Genomic DNA, 21,317 nt, shown 5'->3' with positions numbered 1-21,317 from the left:
TCTGTTTTCCGTTATATCTGGAAATATCTTTCCCTGGAGGTCCTTTTCCAAGCTGCTTCTTGCACATTTGTTTGAGATGTTTTCTGAACTGACCACCAGAATCTTACTTTAAAGTGCATAAGCACATCCCTAATGTGTTGCAAAGAGTCTCTGGTGTCACCATTGCAGCCTCATTAACTCAGCTAACTCTTACTCCATTGCCCATTACACCTCACTGGCCTTGTAAAAATGCACAAACCTTGTAGCACCATTTAGTCTTCAATATTATGCACAGCCCTTGTTATACTGCATAGGCCTCATAAGGCCATACTTCCCCGGTGGCATCACCACCTTTCCCCCGTTCCGCCCCACAGGTCTCATAACACCACACAGACCTTGTAACCTCCCGCATCCTTCATTACATTGCACATTTGTAACACACTACCCAACCCTCCTTTCATAGCACAGACCTCAGAGTGCCACACAAGCCTTGTCATGCCAGCCAGGCCTCTGCACCATTTTGGTTAATCTCACATCAAAGCACAGGATTCAGTCCTTCTCTACTCCTCGCCACGAGAGCAAGTCAACTCTGAGAGAGTTGGGGATGACAAGAAACACATTCTTACTTTCTTGCAGAACTGTCACAGTTTTAAGTACAGAAAACCTGACTGGGCCCTCTTCCAAGGCTATGTGTTTTTATTATTTGGAGCAAACATCAGCAGTGTCCTTCAGGCTACTTGCCTGATGGCAGATGCAGTCCATGTTCAATAGACCCTCAGAAATTTCAATTATAATAAAAAGTATTTTGGCAGGGTATTCTCTGTTCTCCGAACTAAGTGCACTCACAGTAACTTCCAGGGCCTCCACCTTCTCTTACCAAATTTATCAAGCAGTAGCACTTTTAGGATAATTTAGTCATCTCACAAACTGAAATTACGCTCTGGTTCAGGAAACCAAACAGTTCAAACTAGCTGTTGAACTTTATAAAGACTAGAGCCTCCTCTGCTGTAAACCAGCTTAGTTCCAATGAAGCCAATGGAGCTACACTGATCTACATCAGCTGAGGATCTGACCCTAACTGTTTAATGACATCTTATAGCCAGAGAAACACTATAGCTCAGTGAAGCTGAAGTATTGCTTAAAGTGTCGAGATCCATATAAAAGTAAACTACTATATGATATAAATGCCTGGACTGCACAAGGGAAAGAAAACCCAAGAACCAAACTTATGTCTTTAAAAACAGACAAAGTCACCCAAACAAAAGCCACGTAACAACCAAGACAAGGGCTAAACTTCAGTGCTCGGTCAGTTTCTTTTACTGTGTCCCATCTCTCTCCTGTATTAGTATGCTATTAGAGAATGTCTCTCTAGATTACAAAACCTTTGAGGCGTAGACCCTGCCCTCTTACCTGTCTGCAAGGCCACCTGCACACACCATTAGCCCTCCACACATAAATGATGAATACAATTATCATCCTAATAAAATATTTCCCAACTAATAACACTACTGTTTCTCCTTCACCCCTACTCCCACATTTTCTCCTTCTTGGGCACTTGCTCTCCATTCACAAAGACACTTTACAGAAGCATACTCGGTTTTTTCCATTATGACCGCGAGAAGCTTTTAATGAGCATGATGTTACTTAGGACACTGCACGGATCACCTGTCAGAACCCGGAGGTAGTGATTGAGACAGTGCATTACAGGTAACAGCATAGCACACTATGCAGCCCGGTGCATTCTCTAATATCCATGGAAGACTGCTCCTGAACCTGGGACGGTGACTGCTCACGTGACCACACAGCACGACCACTACCATACTCCCATGCTGCAGCAACCTTCTCACCTATCTTAGGGAAGCTCAATGCAAGCAATCACTGAGACCTCATACCAGAAACACAGTGGCCATTCTCTGCAAAGCTGAATGGACTGGTCTGATCCAATGAAGATGGGTTTATACGGCCACATCCTAGAAGGCCCAAAGCATCCTCAAATCCCACTGATGCCCATGGGAATTGCAGGTGCTAAGCACTTCCCAGGAGGTGTGCGGCCTCTCATAGATTTGGTTCCTGAGGCAGCCGGGCGGCACATACAAGACTTGCCAGAATCTAGTTCCTGTTGGCTTAAATTATTCGGACACAAAAGGAACTCACTGATTGATTGTCATCTTCCTCACACTTGATCCTGCACTCGCTGTTGAACTGGAAGCCGTTGGTGCACTGGTACAGCCCATGGAACTTTGAGGGTGGCGGGTCGCAGGTGACGGGCATGCACGCTCCAGCTAGCCAGGTGCCATCTTGCATGCACTGGATCTTAAAGGCCCTCCTTCCATGTGGAAACAAACCAGAATATTTAGTGAGTGGCTGTGTCAGCTACAGCTCTGAAGAACCCGAGCTCTGTTTAGCAAGCTGCAGGAAAGGGCTGTGTTTGCGCCTTTCACACTAGGGACCAAGTTGTGAATTTGCATCGTGTGGTCTTAAAGCGAAAATAATGATGAGATGCAAAACCAACATTCAGTCTGCTCATCTAATCCTCTCTTCTGCCTTTGACACATTTCCCAAAACACTGCTTCTCCAGTTTGTGGGCTGCGGGTAGTGTGAAATGGGTTGAACAGGGTCAGAAATATGACAGTAGTAAGCCTTCCCCACAGAGTTTCAAAGGGGGCTCCCCAGGTTGAATATCAAAGATATATTTGTAAAGTAGGTCCTTAATGTAAACTCTTGGGGAACACAGGCTGGAATTGTCAAAGGATAGTGATTGAGTTAAGCGCCCAACTCCCATTGACAGTTGGGTGCCTACTTCCCTTTGGTTCCTTTGAAAATACCAGGTGTGCTATCCCCTGTCCTTGGAAGATCACTAATAGGGAGAACTCCCATGAGTCTGTGTCAAGAAAAGATCTTCTTTCTCATGCCTTTGGGATCTCATCTGCGTCCTACCCTATCCTCATTCTGTACTCATAGGATCTCTAGTGGTACAGCTGGTCCAATTATTCATTGCAGATAAATTACCCACTGAAGTTAACTGTCTTTTCTGTTGGTAAACACACTTTGATATTTACTGATTTAGCCACTACTTTAACTGTTTGACAAATAGTTTATGTGAATTAATTTCAGCATGTGGATTGTGAGTTAATTATTTTCTTGGACTACTCAGTATTTATTATTCATTATTAGTGGTGTGTTACTAGTCACCTAAGTCATACAGCCTTGTTTTTGCTATCTGATTGGATGACTGAAGCTTTTTAAACTGGTGAAGAATGAATCATGAACACCGAATAATTAATAGTCCTTCTGGTGCATAAAAATATTTTTGTTTGGATGTGGATATGGGTATTTGTATGAAGAACGACCATTCCCCAAACATTTGGATGAACAAAAGTACGTTCGGGAATAATGAATAAAAATGGCATCAATATGGTTGAACCAAACAGCTGTTTGGAATCTGAGCAAATGGTTCCAAACACTGTTTTTACTGTATACAACTAACTTTGTCTATGGGCTCTCATCCCTCTCATTCCATACACCTGGGATATCCTCTATAACTCTTCTCTTTTCTGGGATCTTTGATAACGTTGCGTTATCCACAACTGCTGGCATATGTGAGTTGCCCCACAATAGTCCCTGCTACTCACACAATCCACTAGTACCTAGAGATCTTCCTCTCCAGAATTTTTTTTTAACCCACATCTCTCTGGAATACGTTGTCTGGTTGGTGTTACTGTTTTACTTACTTCTTTGCTTTCCTGGAGGAGCCAGGAACATGGTAACCCGGTTTGCATTTGTACTTGCAAAAGGAGCCCACTTTGTGCTTATCTTCACGGCAACGGGCAGTCTGAAGATCTGCATTAGGAACTAGAGATGGAGCTCGACACATCAGCTCACAAAGGGCCTCGGGGAAGGACCAAAGCCCGTCTTCCATACATGTCAAGTTGCTGTTGTTTCCTGGAAAGGACAGTGGAAAGGGTTAACAAAATCAGGCATGGCTATTTTGTTAGGGTATCGTAACTCATACAACAGATCAAAAGATTCCTTGGTTTGCATGTCAAAGTGAGCTATGTATATTTTCTTCATTTATCTTCTGTGTCTTCTACCTTTAAATAACTAAGAACTCTGCTGTCCACAAAGACAAGGTAGCCCTTCTGTGCTCTTTTCAGGAAAGGCTGTGACACAAGAGACATACTGACTGTCTGCTCTTGCATGGATACTTTACTTTGTTCTTTCCTGTTTTGTGGTTTCTCTTAACCTAAAAAAACCAAAAAGGTCTTTTCTGTTTGAAAATATCCATGCATGGAAAGTCTGCTTGCTTGTTTGCAAAATCATTCATGAGCTACCCCAAAACATACACACATACCCCATGGAACTAACATGATGTTGCTGCCATCCTTTCACTCTGCTTGGGTGTGATACCCCTTCTCCCTACCTTGTGTCTGTCCTGTCTATTTAGATTGGAGATTTGGGGGACTAGGGACCATCTGTATTGCATTACAGTGCCTAACACAATGGGTTGGTCCTTTGGCATTAGTACCTGAACATGATTAGCATTATTTATTATTAATTATTATAATTAATAATAATAATAATAATGATAATAACAACAACTAAAGTGTTGTTTTTCTTTGGAAGCTTGCTTGGCCAATATCTGAAAGGTAGAAGATATGGTTGGACACATTCATCCCCGGTGTAGCTTCGCTGATTTCACTGGAGTTACACCAGGATGAATCAGGCTCAGTATGCTTTGTATTTCTTTGTCATTTCATGTTGTATGTAACAAAGGAACAAGCTTTGTCCAAAAAAAAAAAATCCCACAGCTGTGAGCCAATAACCATTCAAAGACCTAATAGTCAATCAACCCCCCAACCCAGTGCTTCAGAAACAGTGTGGGGAGCTTCACTCACGTTGACAAGTCCCAAACTGAGTCCCATATGGTCTTTCTCCTCTGGAAGGATGAGAGCTGTGACATGAGATGTCAAAGCTGGTATTCAAAGAGAGGAAAAATGGAGGAATTCCCAGAGCACAGCAAGGCATGCGGAGAAGCCCTCCTCCTTCATTAAACCATTGGTGGCTTTTTTTTCTTCCCTTCGTAATTGTGGCTGATTGCTGAGGTATTTTTGTGAAAACCAAAGCTCTTTCCTACAGCACCAGCCTGCTTCTCTTGTCTGACTCATGCAGCAATTCTGCAGTCCTGCACTGGTGAGAGCCTGCTTGCTACCGCAAAGCAATGAACCGTGACATTACAAACAGCGGCTTCCATGACATCAGTGATTGAATTAGGTCTGAGTCATTCAACGTCCATCCTCCAGAAGCTCAGTGGCAATGCCTATTAGTCACCATCTGTGACTGTGCAACAAATGATATTTTTATTGCAGTGGTCCCCAAACTGTGGGGCATGCCCCCCCTAAGAGGGCACAGAGGAAGGTTTCGGGGAGTATCGGGGTGGGGGGGCAGGCCAGCCCCCACAGAGGATGGGGAGAGAGCACCACACAAGCCCAGCTTTGGCTCCACTCCACTCCTTGTTCCGTCCCCAGCCCAGCTACGCCTCTAGCCCCAGCTCCTCCCCCATCCCCCATCTTCAGCCCACGCTCCTCTGGAATGGGGCGGGAGGGGGTGCGGACAGATTCCATTCCTGATAAGGGGGGGGCACAACAGGAAAAGTTTGGGTACCACTGTTTTGCCGTATTGTTTTGAAAGCTACACTCCAAAAGTACGATACTAGCTGTGCAAAACTAAGGGCCAGATCTTCAACTGGTGTCCATCAGCCTAGCACCACTGTGTTCACCAATTGAGGATCCGGTCACTTGTGACTTATTTCATTCTGCAGTGTTCAGTGTGACCATTTTCACCCTTTGTGGTGGACAAATTTGCGCCCCTTGAATTTGACTGTCACAGTTAAAACTTATTCCACTATTTTTTCCCCAATTATTTCCAATTAGATGCCACCTTCCTCTTGGAGAAGATCCCACGTTAGTGCAAAATAATAATAAAAAAGACATTTTGTAAAAATAGGACAACTTATAACAACAGGGGAAACTCATGCCTTTTGAGCAGTTTTATCTTTTACTATGGAAGCGTTGGCTGTGGCTACATAGTTAAGGTTGAGCTGAGTTTTGCACTTAAAGCAGGGATTCAACAATTTTGTCATGAATGGAGAATTCAGTCCGCCCTCCCACAAAATTAAGGGCATTTCATGCACCTCATCTGGAATCCAGAATCAGCACTAGCAGATGAGCTGACATCATACATACAAAAGAGCCTTGCATCTCTAGTGTACCTAAATTACAGTAACGTTAGGGATTAATTCAGTGTTGGTGGGTGACAAGCCAACCTGCCTTCAACGTTCTTTCAAGTTAGAAGCCTTCTTGGTGTACTGACAAGATCAGATCAGGCAGTGGTGAGAAGGGTAGAGATTGCAGGGATGAGCACTCTAGAAGCCGCATGAAATTGGGATAGGCACTCATCAGAGAAAGGAAGGCAGTAGCAGGAGGAAAGAAAGGAGCAGCATGTGTTACTTTGGGGAGTATCATTTAATGGACTCAGGCAGAGAAGGCAGAAGAGAAGGGGACAGGCTGGGATGTGCAGAGGGCTGGGAAAGAGGATGGCAGCAGGAGATAAGAGGATCAGGAAAAGATCCCTTAGGGAATTGAGTGTGCGCCAATGGGAGGTGGGAGGCTGAAGTCTTCTGCTGCCGTCAAAAACAAAGGGAAGGAGCATAAAGGGGAGACTGGAATAGGAAATAGAGAAGACATGGGAAGGAAGAAGACAGAGCAAGGAAACATGCTCCATTTGGACAACATTTCAGGGGCCAGATCCTCAGCTGTGCTTCAATCAGTACATCCAGTTAACTCTGGGATGTTCAAAAGCCCCAGGGACCATTATGTCCAGTGCATCATCTTAGACTGTGAGATGAGCTGGGCCAAAATCATAAGCTCTGAACTCTCCAAAGTTCAGATGCAGTGTTTTCATTGGGTTTCATCCAGTGAAGTTCCTTAAAGTCTGAATTGGGTCCACCCCTAATTATGAACGATCAAGGTCACATGCTGTGCTTGATGGGGGCAGGAAGGAAAAAGTAAAAGATGGAGCTGAGATCACATCTGGGACATCTGCTCTAGTGATCCATCTAGCAGTACCCCCCTCACAGGGGTGCGGACGCAAAGGCAGACCAAATGTACCTCAGTGAACAAGAGAGACGAATCCTGAGATTCTCAAATATTCTATTATTGACACAGGGTCAAATCTTGAAAGCTTCTGAACATCAGCAGTTCCTACCAAAGTTGGAAGGAGTTACAAGTGCTCAGCATCTCTTCAGGATTCAGCCCCTGCAGAACATTTTGGGTAACTTAGAGGTCTTTTTGGGGTGTGTTTGTTCCTTTCATTCTTTACTTCCTGAGGAATCCCCTCGCCTTTCTCATTCCAGACAAAGCCCTCCCTACAGCTTCTGTCTGGGTGGCATGTGTGAGCCTGATGAAAACTGTGGAGGATTTCTTTAGATGTCAGTAATAGTAATCAATGCCCAGAGGTTTCCTTTTGTCAGGCTGGATTTTGATATTTACTCACACTGAGTACCACTTTGCTAATCTAGTAGGAGTTGACGGGACCACTTGTGGAATAAGGTGCTATTCAACATGAGTAAAGGTGTCAGAAACTGGCCCTTGGTTTGGACTCTCATCACGTAGCTCAGAATGAACGAACAAAGTGCTCCCAGCTACATAAGTCATAGCTGGTGCCGGTGCAAAATTTTCAAAAGCGCCTGAGCGACATAGGAGCCTATGTCCCATTTTCAAAAGTGACACAGGAATTTAGGAGCTTGAGTCCCATTGAATTTCACTGAGACTTGGACTCCTGAGTTTCTATGTCATTTTTAAAAATGGGACTTAGGCATTTTGAAAATCCCACCCTATGTCTATAAACACCTTCCCCTGCACACCCCAGGAAGAGATACAAGCTTTACATTTCACTGATGGCATTAAACATCCTCTGCTCCCTCCCAGTGAGGGGAGCCAGCCTGGAGGAATCACGGTTCTGATTCTGTTTATTCCTATTACTTTTTAAAGTTTTGATTTTATGGCCGTAATTTTTGCGTTCATTGTTGTTCCCAGCCCACAGTCATCAAGGGACAAGGTATTAAATAAACCCTCACAACATACAGAAAGAGAAGGGGAAATTAACTTGCGGAATAAATAAAACCTGGCCGGTAACTTTCTGCCCTCATTCTTTTTCATGCTTCAACCCCATGGAATAATAAATAATAATAATAATGACTTGTCTGTGCCTTTTACAGACCTAACCTTAACTTGCAGCAAAATGCCCTCCATACCTTTCAGCAGCGCCGGAGGTCGGCATCTGAAGGAGCATGTCTTTCCGAAAATCGTACCCTCGCTGCAGTTGAAAGTGGCTGGGTAGACATGGTACTGATCTGGGATGCCACAATCCACCGGTTCACAGGCCACCTGTTTGTTCCATTTCCCGTCTGTGCAAGTCATTGTGATGCTGGACTCCAGCTGAAAGAGACACATGGCCAAAGACATGACAGCCAGTAGGGGAAAGATCAAACCTAAGAATAACCAAATAGCTCCCAGTACCCACTAAGAGCCACCCACAGCCTAACTGCTGCTCATGTTTGCTATCCTATCAGGTCTCACAGGCCAATCATTGAGCCTGATCATCAGCAGAGGCTCCCAAAGAACATCCAGATGTTAAGGAAATGGTGTCAGTGAGCCAGTAGGGGATATTTCCCCCTCTGAGTTAGCACCAAACCAGTGCCCCCAAAGTGCTGTGTTGCTGGTGATGGGACTTAGAAGGGAAGTCCTGATAACCTGTGGTTGTTATAGAACCGTTGGTGATTTTTCTGCTACTAAGATGTTAACCGTGGCATCCTGGCTGAATGTGAATTGGAGGTATTCCTGTTTGCCAACTTCAACTCACTCTCCAGTTTTCACCGTATGTGAATCTCTTCTTCACTTCCGCTCCTTAGGTGCGGCTGTATGTGCTGTGAAACAGCTGCTGTGCTTGACCCTAGACAGGGCTGAACGTCAAGCTGTAAGGTGCTCTGGCACCCAAGGGACTGTGCTTTGTGATCCATTTCCTGGAGATGCTCACCTTTACTCTGATAACACTGTCATCCATTAAGTGTGGCTATTATTATTTACTTGTACTATGGCAGTGCCCAATGGAATCAGGGCCCCACTGTGGTAGGCACTGGACATGCCCCTAGTAATCTCAACAGACAAGGTAATATTATTATCCCCATTTTTCAGATGGGGGAACAGAGGCACAGAAAGGTCACACGTGGCAAAGGTTGTACAGAGATTCTGTGGCAGAGCTGGAAATTCAACTCAGATCTCCTGAGTCACACCTAGTGCCTGGGCCACAAGACCATCCTGGAGTGGTTTGGAGGAATGTCCCCCAGAGATGCAGCAGATATCCGGAATCGCTAGATAGCAGAGGACACAGAAAGTGAGGGAACCACCCTTCCACTGCTAAGACCATGAATTTACTACAAAGTACAGGCAGGTAGGGGTGAAGACAACAGAACAAATAACACAGCCAATATTTTAAATTTTCTTTTAAAGCATTGTGGTTAGAAACCAGGGAAGGCCAGCCCAAGAGTATGACTCCTTGCAGGAGAATATAGAGTGGGATAGAGAGGAGAAATAAGAGAGATGTAAGAGACCGAAAAGCAAGAGGTAGCTCGAGCAGGAAAGAAAAGATACCTGCACAAATCTGCCTGAACTGTAGCAGTCCTGTCCCTCCAGGGGATATTTTATTCAGGGCTGGCACAGTCACAGGAGATTTGCAATGCCAAGCATTGATCTGGGTTTATAAAAGCAAGGGAAATTTTTCTAGCACACATCAAAGGGACCTGGAATTCCCTTTTGCCAAAACACCCTAATGGTTTCAACAGAAGTTCGAACCTGTCTCCCTTTGATATATGGTTGTATTCAGAATGGAAAAAGCAGTCCCACAGTCTGGAGACTTCCCAAGTGGGCACAAAACCCCTTTTCCAGGTCACCAAGTTTCTTTAAATAGGAAGCATTGTTGACAAAAACAAAACAAAACAAATTCCTATTGATCCACAGCGTAACATACCAGGATCCATGGAGAGCCTAAGGCAAACTGACATTATGGACATCACTTTCAGAGGATGTGTTTCCCAGGGACTTTATCCTCATTGCTTTCCAAATTGTCTGCACCATTTTTAAATTGTTTATAGACTGCAGATAGAAAATTACTTGGAGATGTCTGTACTTCAGGAAAGATGTTTTACGGTGTGAGACTCCACAGAAGAAAAGTGAAGAGATGAATGTTCAAGTATGTAACATCCCTGCCCACCCCCCACCCCCCCGCCTGCTTCTGGTCCACTCCTTGGAGCAGAAGTAGAAATTGGGCATTTCTCAACCACTGAGATTTCCATTATTTTCAATGGACAACACGTGGGTTAATGAAGGAGTTCAGGGCCTGATTCAGAGGCTGAGTGATGCCAGCTCCCATTCCATATTTCAGTCGGAGTGGGTGTTCAGTGCTTCTGAAAATCAGGCCTTTTACCTCTATAGACCAGGGAGACATGCAGTCTTCCCTGCTACCACAATGCAGCATGTGGTTTTGCACTCCAGGCTGTGTGGCTCCATGGTGAGCGGAAGCCACTGTTTCCCATAAGAAACATTATTATTATCTGCTAATTTCCACAGAACCTATGGCCATGGATGCTCGGCACGTCAATTTCAGAGATTAAAACACAAAATAAAAGCTGTTAATCAAATGCTAAACCAAATACATGCCTCTTGCACTGTGCCCTGAAGGACACTGGACTCAGGCTCTGATAGAAGGCACAGGGATCCCAAAGGTGTGGGAGTTCAGCTCAGGAAACCCAGCTGCTGGGTATGGAGTGTTCTAATGTAGTAACCAACTTCAAGAACTTCCCAGTTGACCTTTGCTTCTGGGAGAGGATACAGAGGAAGAGACAGCCTCTCCAATAGAATCATAGACACGTAGGGCTGGAAAGGACCTTGAGACGTCATCAAGTCTTGGCCCCTGTGCTGTGGCAGGACCAAGAAAGCCTAGACTATCCCTGACAGGTGTTTTTCCAACCTGTTCTTAAAAACCTCCAATGAGGGGGATTCCACAACCTCCCTGGGAAGCCTGGTCCACAGCTTAGCTCCCCTTATAGTTAGAAAGTTTTTCCTAATATCTACTCTAAATCTCCCTTGCTGCAGATTAACCCCATTACTTCTTGTCCTAGTTTCAGTGGACCCAGAAAACAACTGATCACTGTCCACTTTACAACAGCCCTTAACATATTGGAAGACTGTTATCAGGTCCCCGCTCAGTCTTCTTAAGACTAAACATTCCCATTTTTTCCCCCTTTCCTCAAAGAACTCATGTTCTGAGCCCTTCATCATTTTTGTTGCTCTCCTCTGGACTCGCTCCAATTTATCCTCATCTTTCCTAAAGTGTGGCACCCAGACCTGGACACAGGACTCCAGCTGAGGCCTCACTAATCCCCAGGTGAGCAGGACAATTACATAGTGTAGCTTGCATATGACGCTCCTGAAAAGGATTATTGTGGCTCACAGGGCATTAAATAACCCGACAAGTCACATCTGAGCGAGCGTTAGGTTTGATAAGGATGGAGTCCAGCTGAGCAGGGAGCAGGTGGAGCTAGTATAAAGCCAGGAAGTATGCAACAGACAGGGGGCTGTAATGTGGAAGACTGCAGTCACCCTCTGGGCTTAGAGAGGGAAAGGAGGAGACCCAGGGGGAGAGCAGAAGCCCTGGGATCCTGGCCCTGAAGGATGGCTTTACCCAGAAGGTTGGTAGAGCACAAAACTAATGGGGTGGAGTAGGAAGAAGCTCAGGGAAACAGCAGCAAGATTTGGGACAGTACAGACATTGGCCGCTGATTTAAGGATTCCTAAACTGGAACCTGGAGTAGTGGGTAGGCCCGGGTTCTCCTACCAGCCACTGGGGAAGTTGCATTGCCTTGGATTGGAGGACTGCTGGGTAGAATACCTGATCAGCCGGTCCAGTGAGACTGTGACACTCTGGAAGGTGGAAAACACATAGTGACCTGGCTGGAGGGCCCAGCCATGAAGAGGGAGTATCCTGACTCACAAAGAGGAAGCCCTGCAACTCCTGGAACATGAAAAGAGCTGTAGCATGAGCAAGACACAGAAGGGGGCATCAGATTGGGCAGAGCTAACCCCCAGACACAGGTGCAAGGAGGCACCCCAGTGATGAGTAGTGTAACCCATGACAATCCCCCAGAATATTAGCCTTTCTTTCGCAACTGCATCACATTGTTGAGTCATATTCAATTTGTGATACACTATAACCCCCAGATCCTTTTCAGCCATACAACCACCTTCCCATTTATCCCCCATTTTGCAGTTGTGCATTGATTTTCATAAGTGTAGTACTTTGTGATTGTCTTTATTCAATTTCATCTTGTTGATTTCCGACCAATTCTCCAATTTGTTAAGGTTGTTCTGAATTCCAATGCTGTCCTCCAAGTGCTTGCAACCCCTCCCAGCTTGGTGTCATCCACAAATTTTAGAAGCATGCTCTCCACTCCATTATCCAAGTCCTTAGTAAAAATATTGAATAGTACTGGACCAAGGACTGACTCCTTCGGGACTCCCCTAGATACATCCTCCCAATTTGACAGGGAACCATTTATAACTATTCTTGGAGTAGGGTATTTCAACCAGTCGTGCACCCGCCTCAGAGTAATTTCAACTACACCACATTTCCCTAGTTCGCTTATGAAAATGTCATGTGGGACTGTGTCAAAAGCCTTCCTATAATCAAGGTATATCTACTGGTTCCCCACATCTACTAGGCCAGGAAACCTATCAAAGAAGAGAATTAGGTTGGTTTGGCATGATTTGTTCTTCAAATTTATGCTGGCTATTCCTTATAACCCTATTACTCTCTAGGTGCTTACAAACTGATTGTTTAGCAATTTCTTCCAGTATCTTTCCAGGTATTGAAGGTAGGCTGAATGGTCTATAATTCCCCAGGTCCTCTTTCTTCCCATTTGAAATACAGATACTATGTATTGTGACACAGTCGGGCCAGATGGCTACAGGAGAGTGATAGAAGGCAGATATATTAGCCCCAAGTTAAGTAGTTCCCTTTTTCCTGGGTAAGATAACAGGGAAGGTTCCAGAACAATCAGGAACTTTCTGGAAACAATTAAGGCAGACAGGCTGATCAGAACACCTGCAGCCAATCAAGAACCTGCTAGAATCAATTAAGGCAGGCTAATCAGGGTACCTGGGTTTAAAAAGGCTCTCACTCCAGTTAGTGAGGTGTGCGTAAGGAGCTGGGACTGAGAGGATATGCTGCTGGAGGACTGAGGAGTACAAGCGTTGACAGAAATCAGGTGGAAGGTCCTGTGGTGAGGACAAAGAAGGTGTTGGGAGGAGGCCATGGGGAAGTAGCCCAGGGAGTTGTAGCTGTCGCACAGCTGTTCTAGGAGGCACTCTATACAGCTGCAGTCCACAGGGCCCTGGGCTGGAACCCAGGGTAGAGGGCGGGTCTGGGTTCCCCCCAAACCTCCCAACTCCGGACCCAACACAGGAGGTTCCATCAGAGGGGAAGGTCTCTAGGCTGTTTCCCGACCCACATGGCGGATCAGCAGAAACTGCGGGGATTGTTCTTACTCTTTTTTCCCTATGCTGGCCAGTGATGAGGTTATCTGAGTGAACGGCAGATTTGAGCCACGAAAGTGGCCAAACTGAAGGCTACTGTGAATCACTGGGGTGAGCAAAATCCGCCAATAAGTGCAGGACCCACCAAGGTAGAGGAGGAACTTTATCACAGTATGTTTACCTTTTTCCATCCCTCTGGGACCTCACTCATCCTCCAGAAGTTCTCAAAGATAATCGCTAACAGTTCCAAGATTGCTTCCGCTAGTTCCTTACATATTATCTAAACATTCTTTAATCTGTTCTTTCCCTATTTTGGCTGGTGTTCCTTCCCCCTTGTTAATATTAATTCTGCTGAGTATTTGGTCACCATTATCGTTTTTAGTGAAGCCAAATGGGCATTCAACACCTCAGCCTTCCTGATATCATCTGTTATTAGCTCTCTTCCCCGCTAAGCAGAGGATCTACACTTTCCTTTTCCTTTCTCTTGGCTCCTAATGTATTTAAAGAATCTTTTCATTAACCAGGCCCCCAGCCCAGTCAGAGTGTTAAAAGCATTTTCTGAACACCTTGAACTGCTCCCACAAACAGGGAAGTAATACAGAACCTTGAGCCCCGGTGTTATACATTTATGCAGGCCCACCCACTCAAGAAATAGTCAAGCGTGCACTGCACTATTCCTGAAGGGCTTCAGCAGTAGCTGTGTTGTATATTAGTTGAATAGTATAGGTGCAATCAGCTGCAGCCTGTTGGAAATGGTAAGTGACTGTGTTATTGCCCTGTAGCTTAGAAGACATCATGTATCAGCAGTGCACTTAGTCTGCACTTATTGCTGCCTCTGTCCTGTATCCTGCTATGGCATGATCATTCTCTGCTGTGTAACAGGAAAATTCAGTCTCTTGTTGCATTCGGCCCTAGGCTTCCCTCCAGTGGAACTTACCCAGACCTGGACGATCATCCTCTTCAGGATAAGAAGAATCACTAGGATACTTCAAACCCTTCAGCCAGTGCACATCATCAGTGTTCCATTGCAAAGAAATAACATATCAGAGTGTGAGATCATTGGCTTCTCAAGCAATTGGTTCCCTACATTGTCTGGTGGGGGCTCTTGGTTTTCAAGGTCATTGATACTGTACTCTTTAAGGCATACCGATCATCTACCATCGTCACTTTAATGAATACTGAAACACACATACCTTTGTGGCAGAACATCACAGTCATGGCTTTCAGGAAAGGAAAGTGAAAGCTAACTTATTTGTTTCAATGTGCAGGGGGAATTTAGATTGCCAGAGTTATAGTAAATGTATCCAGGGAACCAGCATTCATAGCCCTCCTTTTGCAAAATGTGCTAAAGGCTCTAGGAGGGCCGCAGGTGGCCAGGACTTCGTCCAAAAGATGGCAGATACAGCAACAGAGCATTCCTTAATTCCACAGTGGGACATTAATCAGTCCTGCCTCAGAGGGAGCAGCACCACCCCCTGAATCATCAGCTGCATCATATCCGGAAGCACCCATGCTTTTCCTTGCAGCTCTTCCACTAAAGTACTGACCAGGCACAAGCCTGCTTAGCTGGGGAGACCTCTCAAGGCCACACAGCCCAAGGCCGCATCTGTGCAGCACTTGGCTTTTGCCTGGGGTTTATTAGCTGTCACTCTGGGCACTTTGCGTTGCTTTGACTGGCATCCCCAGCAACTGCTGCCCTCACTCCTCTGCCTTCCAAAATGAGCCTTATGTAGGGAGAGATTGAAAAAATGAAACACAGTCACCCAGTGTCTGGTGCAGATTAAAGGAACTAAAACTCAGCCAGTCTCATAAAAGTTGTTTCTTGGGACTTCTGACAGCTTGTGAGAATCCACGTCCCCTTCCCGCTACTCGAGATCTGTCTGCTCCTTCTTCAAGAGTCGTTTCACGTGTGAAGTTTCCCCTCCTTAAAAATGAACAGCTGTGTGCTCTCCTCTAAGTACTCTTCCTCTGCTGCCCACTTACTGTGCTGCTAATTGAACCCACATGAACTGTGCTTTCTTTGCCTGGCATGATTGATGATGCCTTTGCACAACACTAAGGAGCTGCTGGGTTTTAAGTAATACCTCGCAACCACAGCCGCAGCGGCAGTGGCATCCAGAAGGAGAGATGACAACAAATAACCAAGCGACGGGGGCTTTTAGGGAAGGCAGGACAAAAAAGGGATGGGGGGGAGGGGGAGCAAGAGAAAGGTAATGAAAGAAGAAGAGAGGAGGGAGGAAAAGAAGAACAAGAGAGATTACGATGGGAGAAAAAGAAAGGTGGGACAAAATGAAATATGGCTAGAGGAAGAAACAGATGTAGCGGGTAATTTAAAACGGCCCTATGTGGGGAAAGGTGCATTGAGGATTTAGCCCCCATCCGCACACTGAGCTTCTTTTGTCGTCAATATAGTTAGGTGAGGTTGAGAGACAGTTACAGTAAATAGCCATGCCACCACTTCACTTCTGTTTACTGCACATGGCTTCACTGTATTCAGGGTTCTGTCACCTGATGGAGTTTGCCCTTAGATGCCCCCCCCCAAAGAGCACTGATTGAATGGAAAAGGTTCAGAAAAGGGCAACAAAAATGATTAGGGGTATGGAACGGCTTCCATATGAGGAGAGATTAATAAGACTGGGACTTTTCAGCTTGGAAAAGAGATGGCTAAGGGGAGATATGATTGAGGTCTATAAAATCATGACTGGTGTAGAGAAAGTAGATAAGGAAGTGCTGTTTACTACTTCTCATAACACAAGAACTAGGGGTCACCAAATGAAATTAATAGGCAGCAGGTTTAAAACAAATAAAAGGAAGTATTTCTTCAGACAATGCACAGTCAACCTGTGGAACTCCTTGCCAGAGGATGTTGTGAAGGTCAAAAAAGAACTAGATAAGTTCATGGACGATAGGTCCAACAATGGTTATTAGCCAGGATGGGCAGGGATGGTGTCCCTAGCCTCTGTTTGCCAGAAGTTGGGAATGAGTGACAGGGGCTGGATCACTTGACGATTACCTGTTCTGTTCATTCCCTCTGGGGCACCTGGCACTGGCCGTTGTCGGAAGACAGGATACTGGGCTAGATGGACCTGTGGTCTGACCCAGTAGGGCCGTTCTTATGTTCTTATCTTCATGTCCCAGGAATGGGTAAGGACCGGGACTCAACACAGACCGAAAGGCTGAACAGTCTTTAGCCACTGAGATGGAGATTTTCAGAAGTGCCTAAAGGGTGATAGAGGTTGACTTTCAAGGGTACTTGTGCTCCTAAATCTTTTTTTTTTTTTTAAATCTGCCCCGGAATTCTCTCTGTTCAGTCCCTAAAAAAGCCTCACCCTGAAATGTCTATGAGAAATTCAGCTCTGGTGCTGAAATCAGGGCATGGTCATCAATCATTTTCATCAGCATGGCAGTCCTCACTGTCCCTCCTGCCAAGAAGGCTATAGATCTTCATGACTCTCTTTCAGATGCCTGATTTCCTTCCCTACCCAACATTATGGAATACCAGCTTGTGCAAAACTGCTTTCCTTCTCCCTTTCTCCAGTTTCCTTCAGCTGAATGAGAGGAACATGTTTCCAGTTCTGCACAAAAAACCACTGTGCAAACACAGAGATTCCATCCTAACCCAGGGCAAAAAAGGCCATTGGTTATAGATAGTCAACAATCCATACATCCTATTTTACTTCTGAACTACTGTCATCAGAAGAGAAATTGGAAGTTGGGAAGCAATTGAGGAAGGACAAAAATAAATGAAAGGAATCTAAACTATGATAATTAAATTCCAGGATTTCTCAGAGATTTTATTTCTTGTGTGAAAATAACCCAAATTCCAGCCTGAAGCACCTGACTGCAATGAAATAAAGAACCCCTGTGCGGAGCATGGTGATATCTCCTAAGCACATGCATAACTTTAAGCATGTGCTTAGTGCTTTGCTGATGAGGGATGGACTTAAGCACATGCTTAACTCTGCTGAACTGGGGCCTCAAAGCCCACATACACACTATAATGAATGCACAGAATATAAGAAAGACAGAGAGCCTTTGGCCTAGGGTGTGGGGTTTTTTTTTTTTTTTTTTGGCTCTTTGGGAGAGGATTGTTGAGAGCAAAGTGCGGGGTGGATCAGGGTTCGGATAAGAGCATTGTGGCAGACAGAGAATCTCCTTGGCTAGTGGAATTAACATCTCAAGTTGTGTCATATGAATCAGATCAAGTCCTGAATGCTTTGGGGGCGGAAAAAAAGCACACTTTGAAACCAGGGTTCTCTGATCAAAACCATACAGTAATAATTGGCTTCAATCTTCCCCATTAGGGACTTTTCCCATTTAAGTGATACGGTGTTGGTGAAACAATTTTAGTTGTTTTATTTGGTTTGTGGATTCCTGTGTTCTCAATGTAAAGATCTAGTCCAACTATTTCCCTGGTCAGTCATTCAGGCTTGTTTGAGACTTTGTTTTCTAGTCTGCAAAAATGCTCAGCTGGAGCTAGGGTTCTGGTGCTGATGCCAATTAAGATGGAAGAGGCCCAGCTCATGGGGTCCTGTATTTGTTTTGTAATGGAGTTGAAAGGGCTGACTCATTCCCCTCCACACTGTCTCCCCCTCAGTGATCTTATGAAGAGCCCAGTATTTTACAAATCCAGACAAGCTGCTGAGTGTGGCTGTTTTCCTTTACATCCCCCGCAACACCACGCTTGCTGCCCCTACCACAGAAAACAGTGCCTATGTGGAACACCTTAACTAAAGCACTGTTGGTCTCACGTGCAGGACCCAACTGGTTTTACGTACACAAGTCTGAGAAGAGGGAACCAGTGTGTGCGTATCGGAAAACTCCAAAGCTTTGCCCCCAAACTTAACATGAATCCAGGGAGGTTCTGCATGTGAGAGTCATGGGACAACTCCCCCTCCCCCGCATTTAACTCTCTCCCCGCAAACTGCAGGGAAAGCCGGAGTGATTTTCACAGCTCTGATGGAGTTCAGCCCCCTCTCCGGGCACTGAAAAATCATCCCTGCCTGGAGATGACTTATGCCTGGCGCGCACAAGAATCCTTCTGAAGAGCAAATAGTTTGGCTTTGGAATGCACCAGATTGTAGCAAGTGTCAGGTATTTGGGGGTGGGAGTGGGGAAAAAAGGATTCCAAGGAGGGTTCTCCAGGGTTTCCTCTAAAAGGTCTTTGCACACACTCCACGCTTCCTGTGACACACATGAACACTCTGCCATGCTATCAACACACACCATAGATTTTCCAGGAACAAAGTATAAATATTTCCAGCACAAAATGAATGTAAAATTTGCTAAGTGGTGTTGCCTTCCCTTCTGGGTTTTGTTTAAACAGGAAAACAAATGACCAGCTTCCCCTGTCCCTTGCCCTCTCTGCCAACAAATGCACTTGTGGAATGGGAGGCTTAGCTCATCATTAAGGGGAGGCAGCATATCACGGTCTGAAACCCCCCCCCCCTTTTTTTTTAAATCTGAAAAACCCAGGTACACTTTTCCCCTTGTCGTCGTTCATGTTTGTGAATCTCTGCACTGTCAGGTTCTGGCTGGAAGCCGATGGAATGAAATGCTGCAAAAGAGGCGTGGCCTGTGACATTATCAGGCCAAGACAAAAGAGAAAACACCAGAAATTTCACCAAAAAGCTCGTGCTCGTGAGATTCACAGTTCAGCTTTGCAGACCTAATAAGATCAGATAAGGTCAGAATAACCATCTAAATGTTTGGGAATTCTAAATTTCAGAAACATCTGAGGTTCACCCATCATTAGAACATGTTTCTATAGAATTGACCCTTTCTCAAACAAGAAGACATATAGAAACTACAGATTTATCTAATCTTGCTATAGCTGTTTGGCTGTTGGGAAGGAGTGTAGTCTACAAGCTCAAGCATAGATCTGCGGGTGAGGATACCTGGATTCAATTTTCAGTCCTGACAATGACTACCTGTGTGATCTTGTGTGAGCCATTTGGCCTTTCCGTGCCTCAATTTCTCCAACTGCAAAGGAAGGTAGTAATACTCAACCTCTCTTGCATTTTATGAGGGGCAACAAAATTGTTTGTAATCTGGTTGGAAATACTTTCATGAAAGGCTTTCTACAATAAGACCCAACTTTTTATCATCTGTGTGATGATGAAGGAACCTCCAAAGCTTTGGACTTTCTATTCTGATCAGCTCTCACGATTTAAGAACTTCCTGTGAACCTATTCCAACTTTCTGGGTTGGTAAAAGTGACCTTGAAATCTCGTGAAAACAGGATTTCTTGTGACACTCCTGGTATGTCCTACTCCTGGATCAGACCAGAAATTGTACCATGAGAATGGACTTTCTTATGGTGTTCCAGTATTTCCTCTGCTGCTGAGCCTGGGAGGGACTAGGAAGTGCAGAGGCATGTTTGAAAAAGATTTTGAAATGTAGATGAAAATGTGGGTCAGTTCCTATTTTATCCAGACTTATATTTACCCATCTCTCCTTTCGGAGAACCCCCAACATACCTGGCTCTTGACAAGGTCATCATCTCGCTGTACTTGCAGAATGTAGCCCATCTTGCAACGCACACTGCACTGGGCACCGTTGTAGAGCTCCCCACTGGTGCAGTTCAGCACAGCATTCTCAATCTCCAGCTCTTGACAGTCAGTGGCTTCGCAGGAGTAGTGGACACAGCTAGTAAGGAAACAAGAAATGGCCCCTTTAGTTCATTTTTGCAGGACAAGGCTACACTGACAAATGCTTCATGGGTAGGGCAGCACGTACAAGTCACACAGCTTGCATACTGAACTAGTTTTGCAAAAATCATCCGGGAACAGTAGGCACCATTGTCACACTTCCTGCTGAATGAGTGCATGCTGGCAATGACACCTGCAGCACATTATAGATCTTGTGCGTGTGAACAAAATGCTGGTGCAAGGGGCCAGGTTGTCAATGCTTGAGAATGACATTTGGTTTTTGTACAGGATACACAGAACACGAACGGTGTGCACTGCAGCATCTCAGGCTTCCCTTCAGCGTTCCACCAAATCTTGCCAGAGAAGAACCATCTTCAAGGTTTTGGGATGTTGTTCGGTCTCCAGGCACCATCCAATCTTTGGTCTCTGCTGAAATTACAAGGGTCAGACCATACCAATAAAGCCGGTGTTTTTGTGATGCTGACACCTGTTTTTGGGGAACTGGATTGAGACTCAAAGGACACAACTCCAGGTATGTAGCTAGTGATAAGCTCTTATCAGTTTGAACAAGCTGAGTAGTATGCTGTCTTTTCAGATCACTCCAATGCTGCCTTCCTGTCCACAAAGCATTTGAACAGATGGAACCTCTCTGTTTCCTCGCAGGAAGTGATATTAACATTTAAAACAATTTGCAAAATAGTGATTTCTTTTTTAAACGACACATAGAGGATTGTGTGCAGCAAAGTCTTTCAGTCTATGATAACCCAGACACAACAACTACTGAAAACGTATCCAGCTCAGGAACTTGAGCATTTACCCAGTGGTTCTCAACCTATTTAATACTGTGGGCTGCATATGCAGCTCTCTGTGTGTTACGTGGGCCGCACCCACACAATAGAGATACAATGATTTACATGACATACATCCAATGAAGGGGGTGTTCACCCATGAAAGCTTATGCTCCAATACGTCTGCTAGTCTATAAGGTGCCACAGGACTCTGCTGCTTTTAATGATTTACATGACATTTTTACATGGTCAAA

At 45.0% G+C, this 21,317-nt stretch overlaps 1 protein-coding gene across 2 annotated transcripts in view; it reads right to left on the bottom strand.

Moving 5' to 3' along the window:
• Positions 1-21,317, bottom strand: part of PAPPA (pappalysin 1) — a 229,397-nt gene that overhangs the window by 38,011 nt on the left and 170,069 nt on the right. For both annotated transcript variants that reach the window (XM_074973627.1, XM_074973626.1), the window contains 4 exons: positions 20,105-20,273; positions 8,291-8,474; positions 3,711-3,921; positions 2,134-2,305 (listed from right to left, as the gene is read on the bottom strand). In XM_074973627.1, the coding sequence (XP_074829728.1) occupies positions 2,134-2,305; positions 3,711-3,921; positions 8,291-8,474; positions 20,105-20,273 (736 nt within the window). The remainder of the gene's footprint in view (positions 1-2,133; positions 2,306-3,710; positions 3,922-8,290; positions 8,475-20,104; positions 20,274-21,317) is intronic.

Source organism: Natator depressus, chromosome 16 (genome assembly GCF_965152275.1).
Source record: "Natator depressus isolate rNatDep1 chromosome 16, rNatDep2.hap1, whole genome shotgun sequence".
NCBI classification, from domain to species: Eukaryota; Metazoa; Chordata; order Testudines; family Cheloniidae; genus Natator; species Natator depressus.
This window is presented reverse-complemented; position numbering and strand designations above follow the sequence as displayed.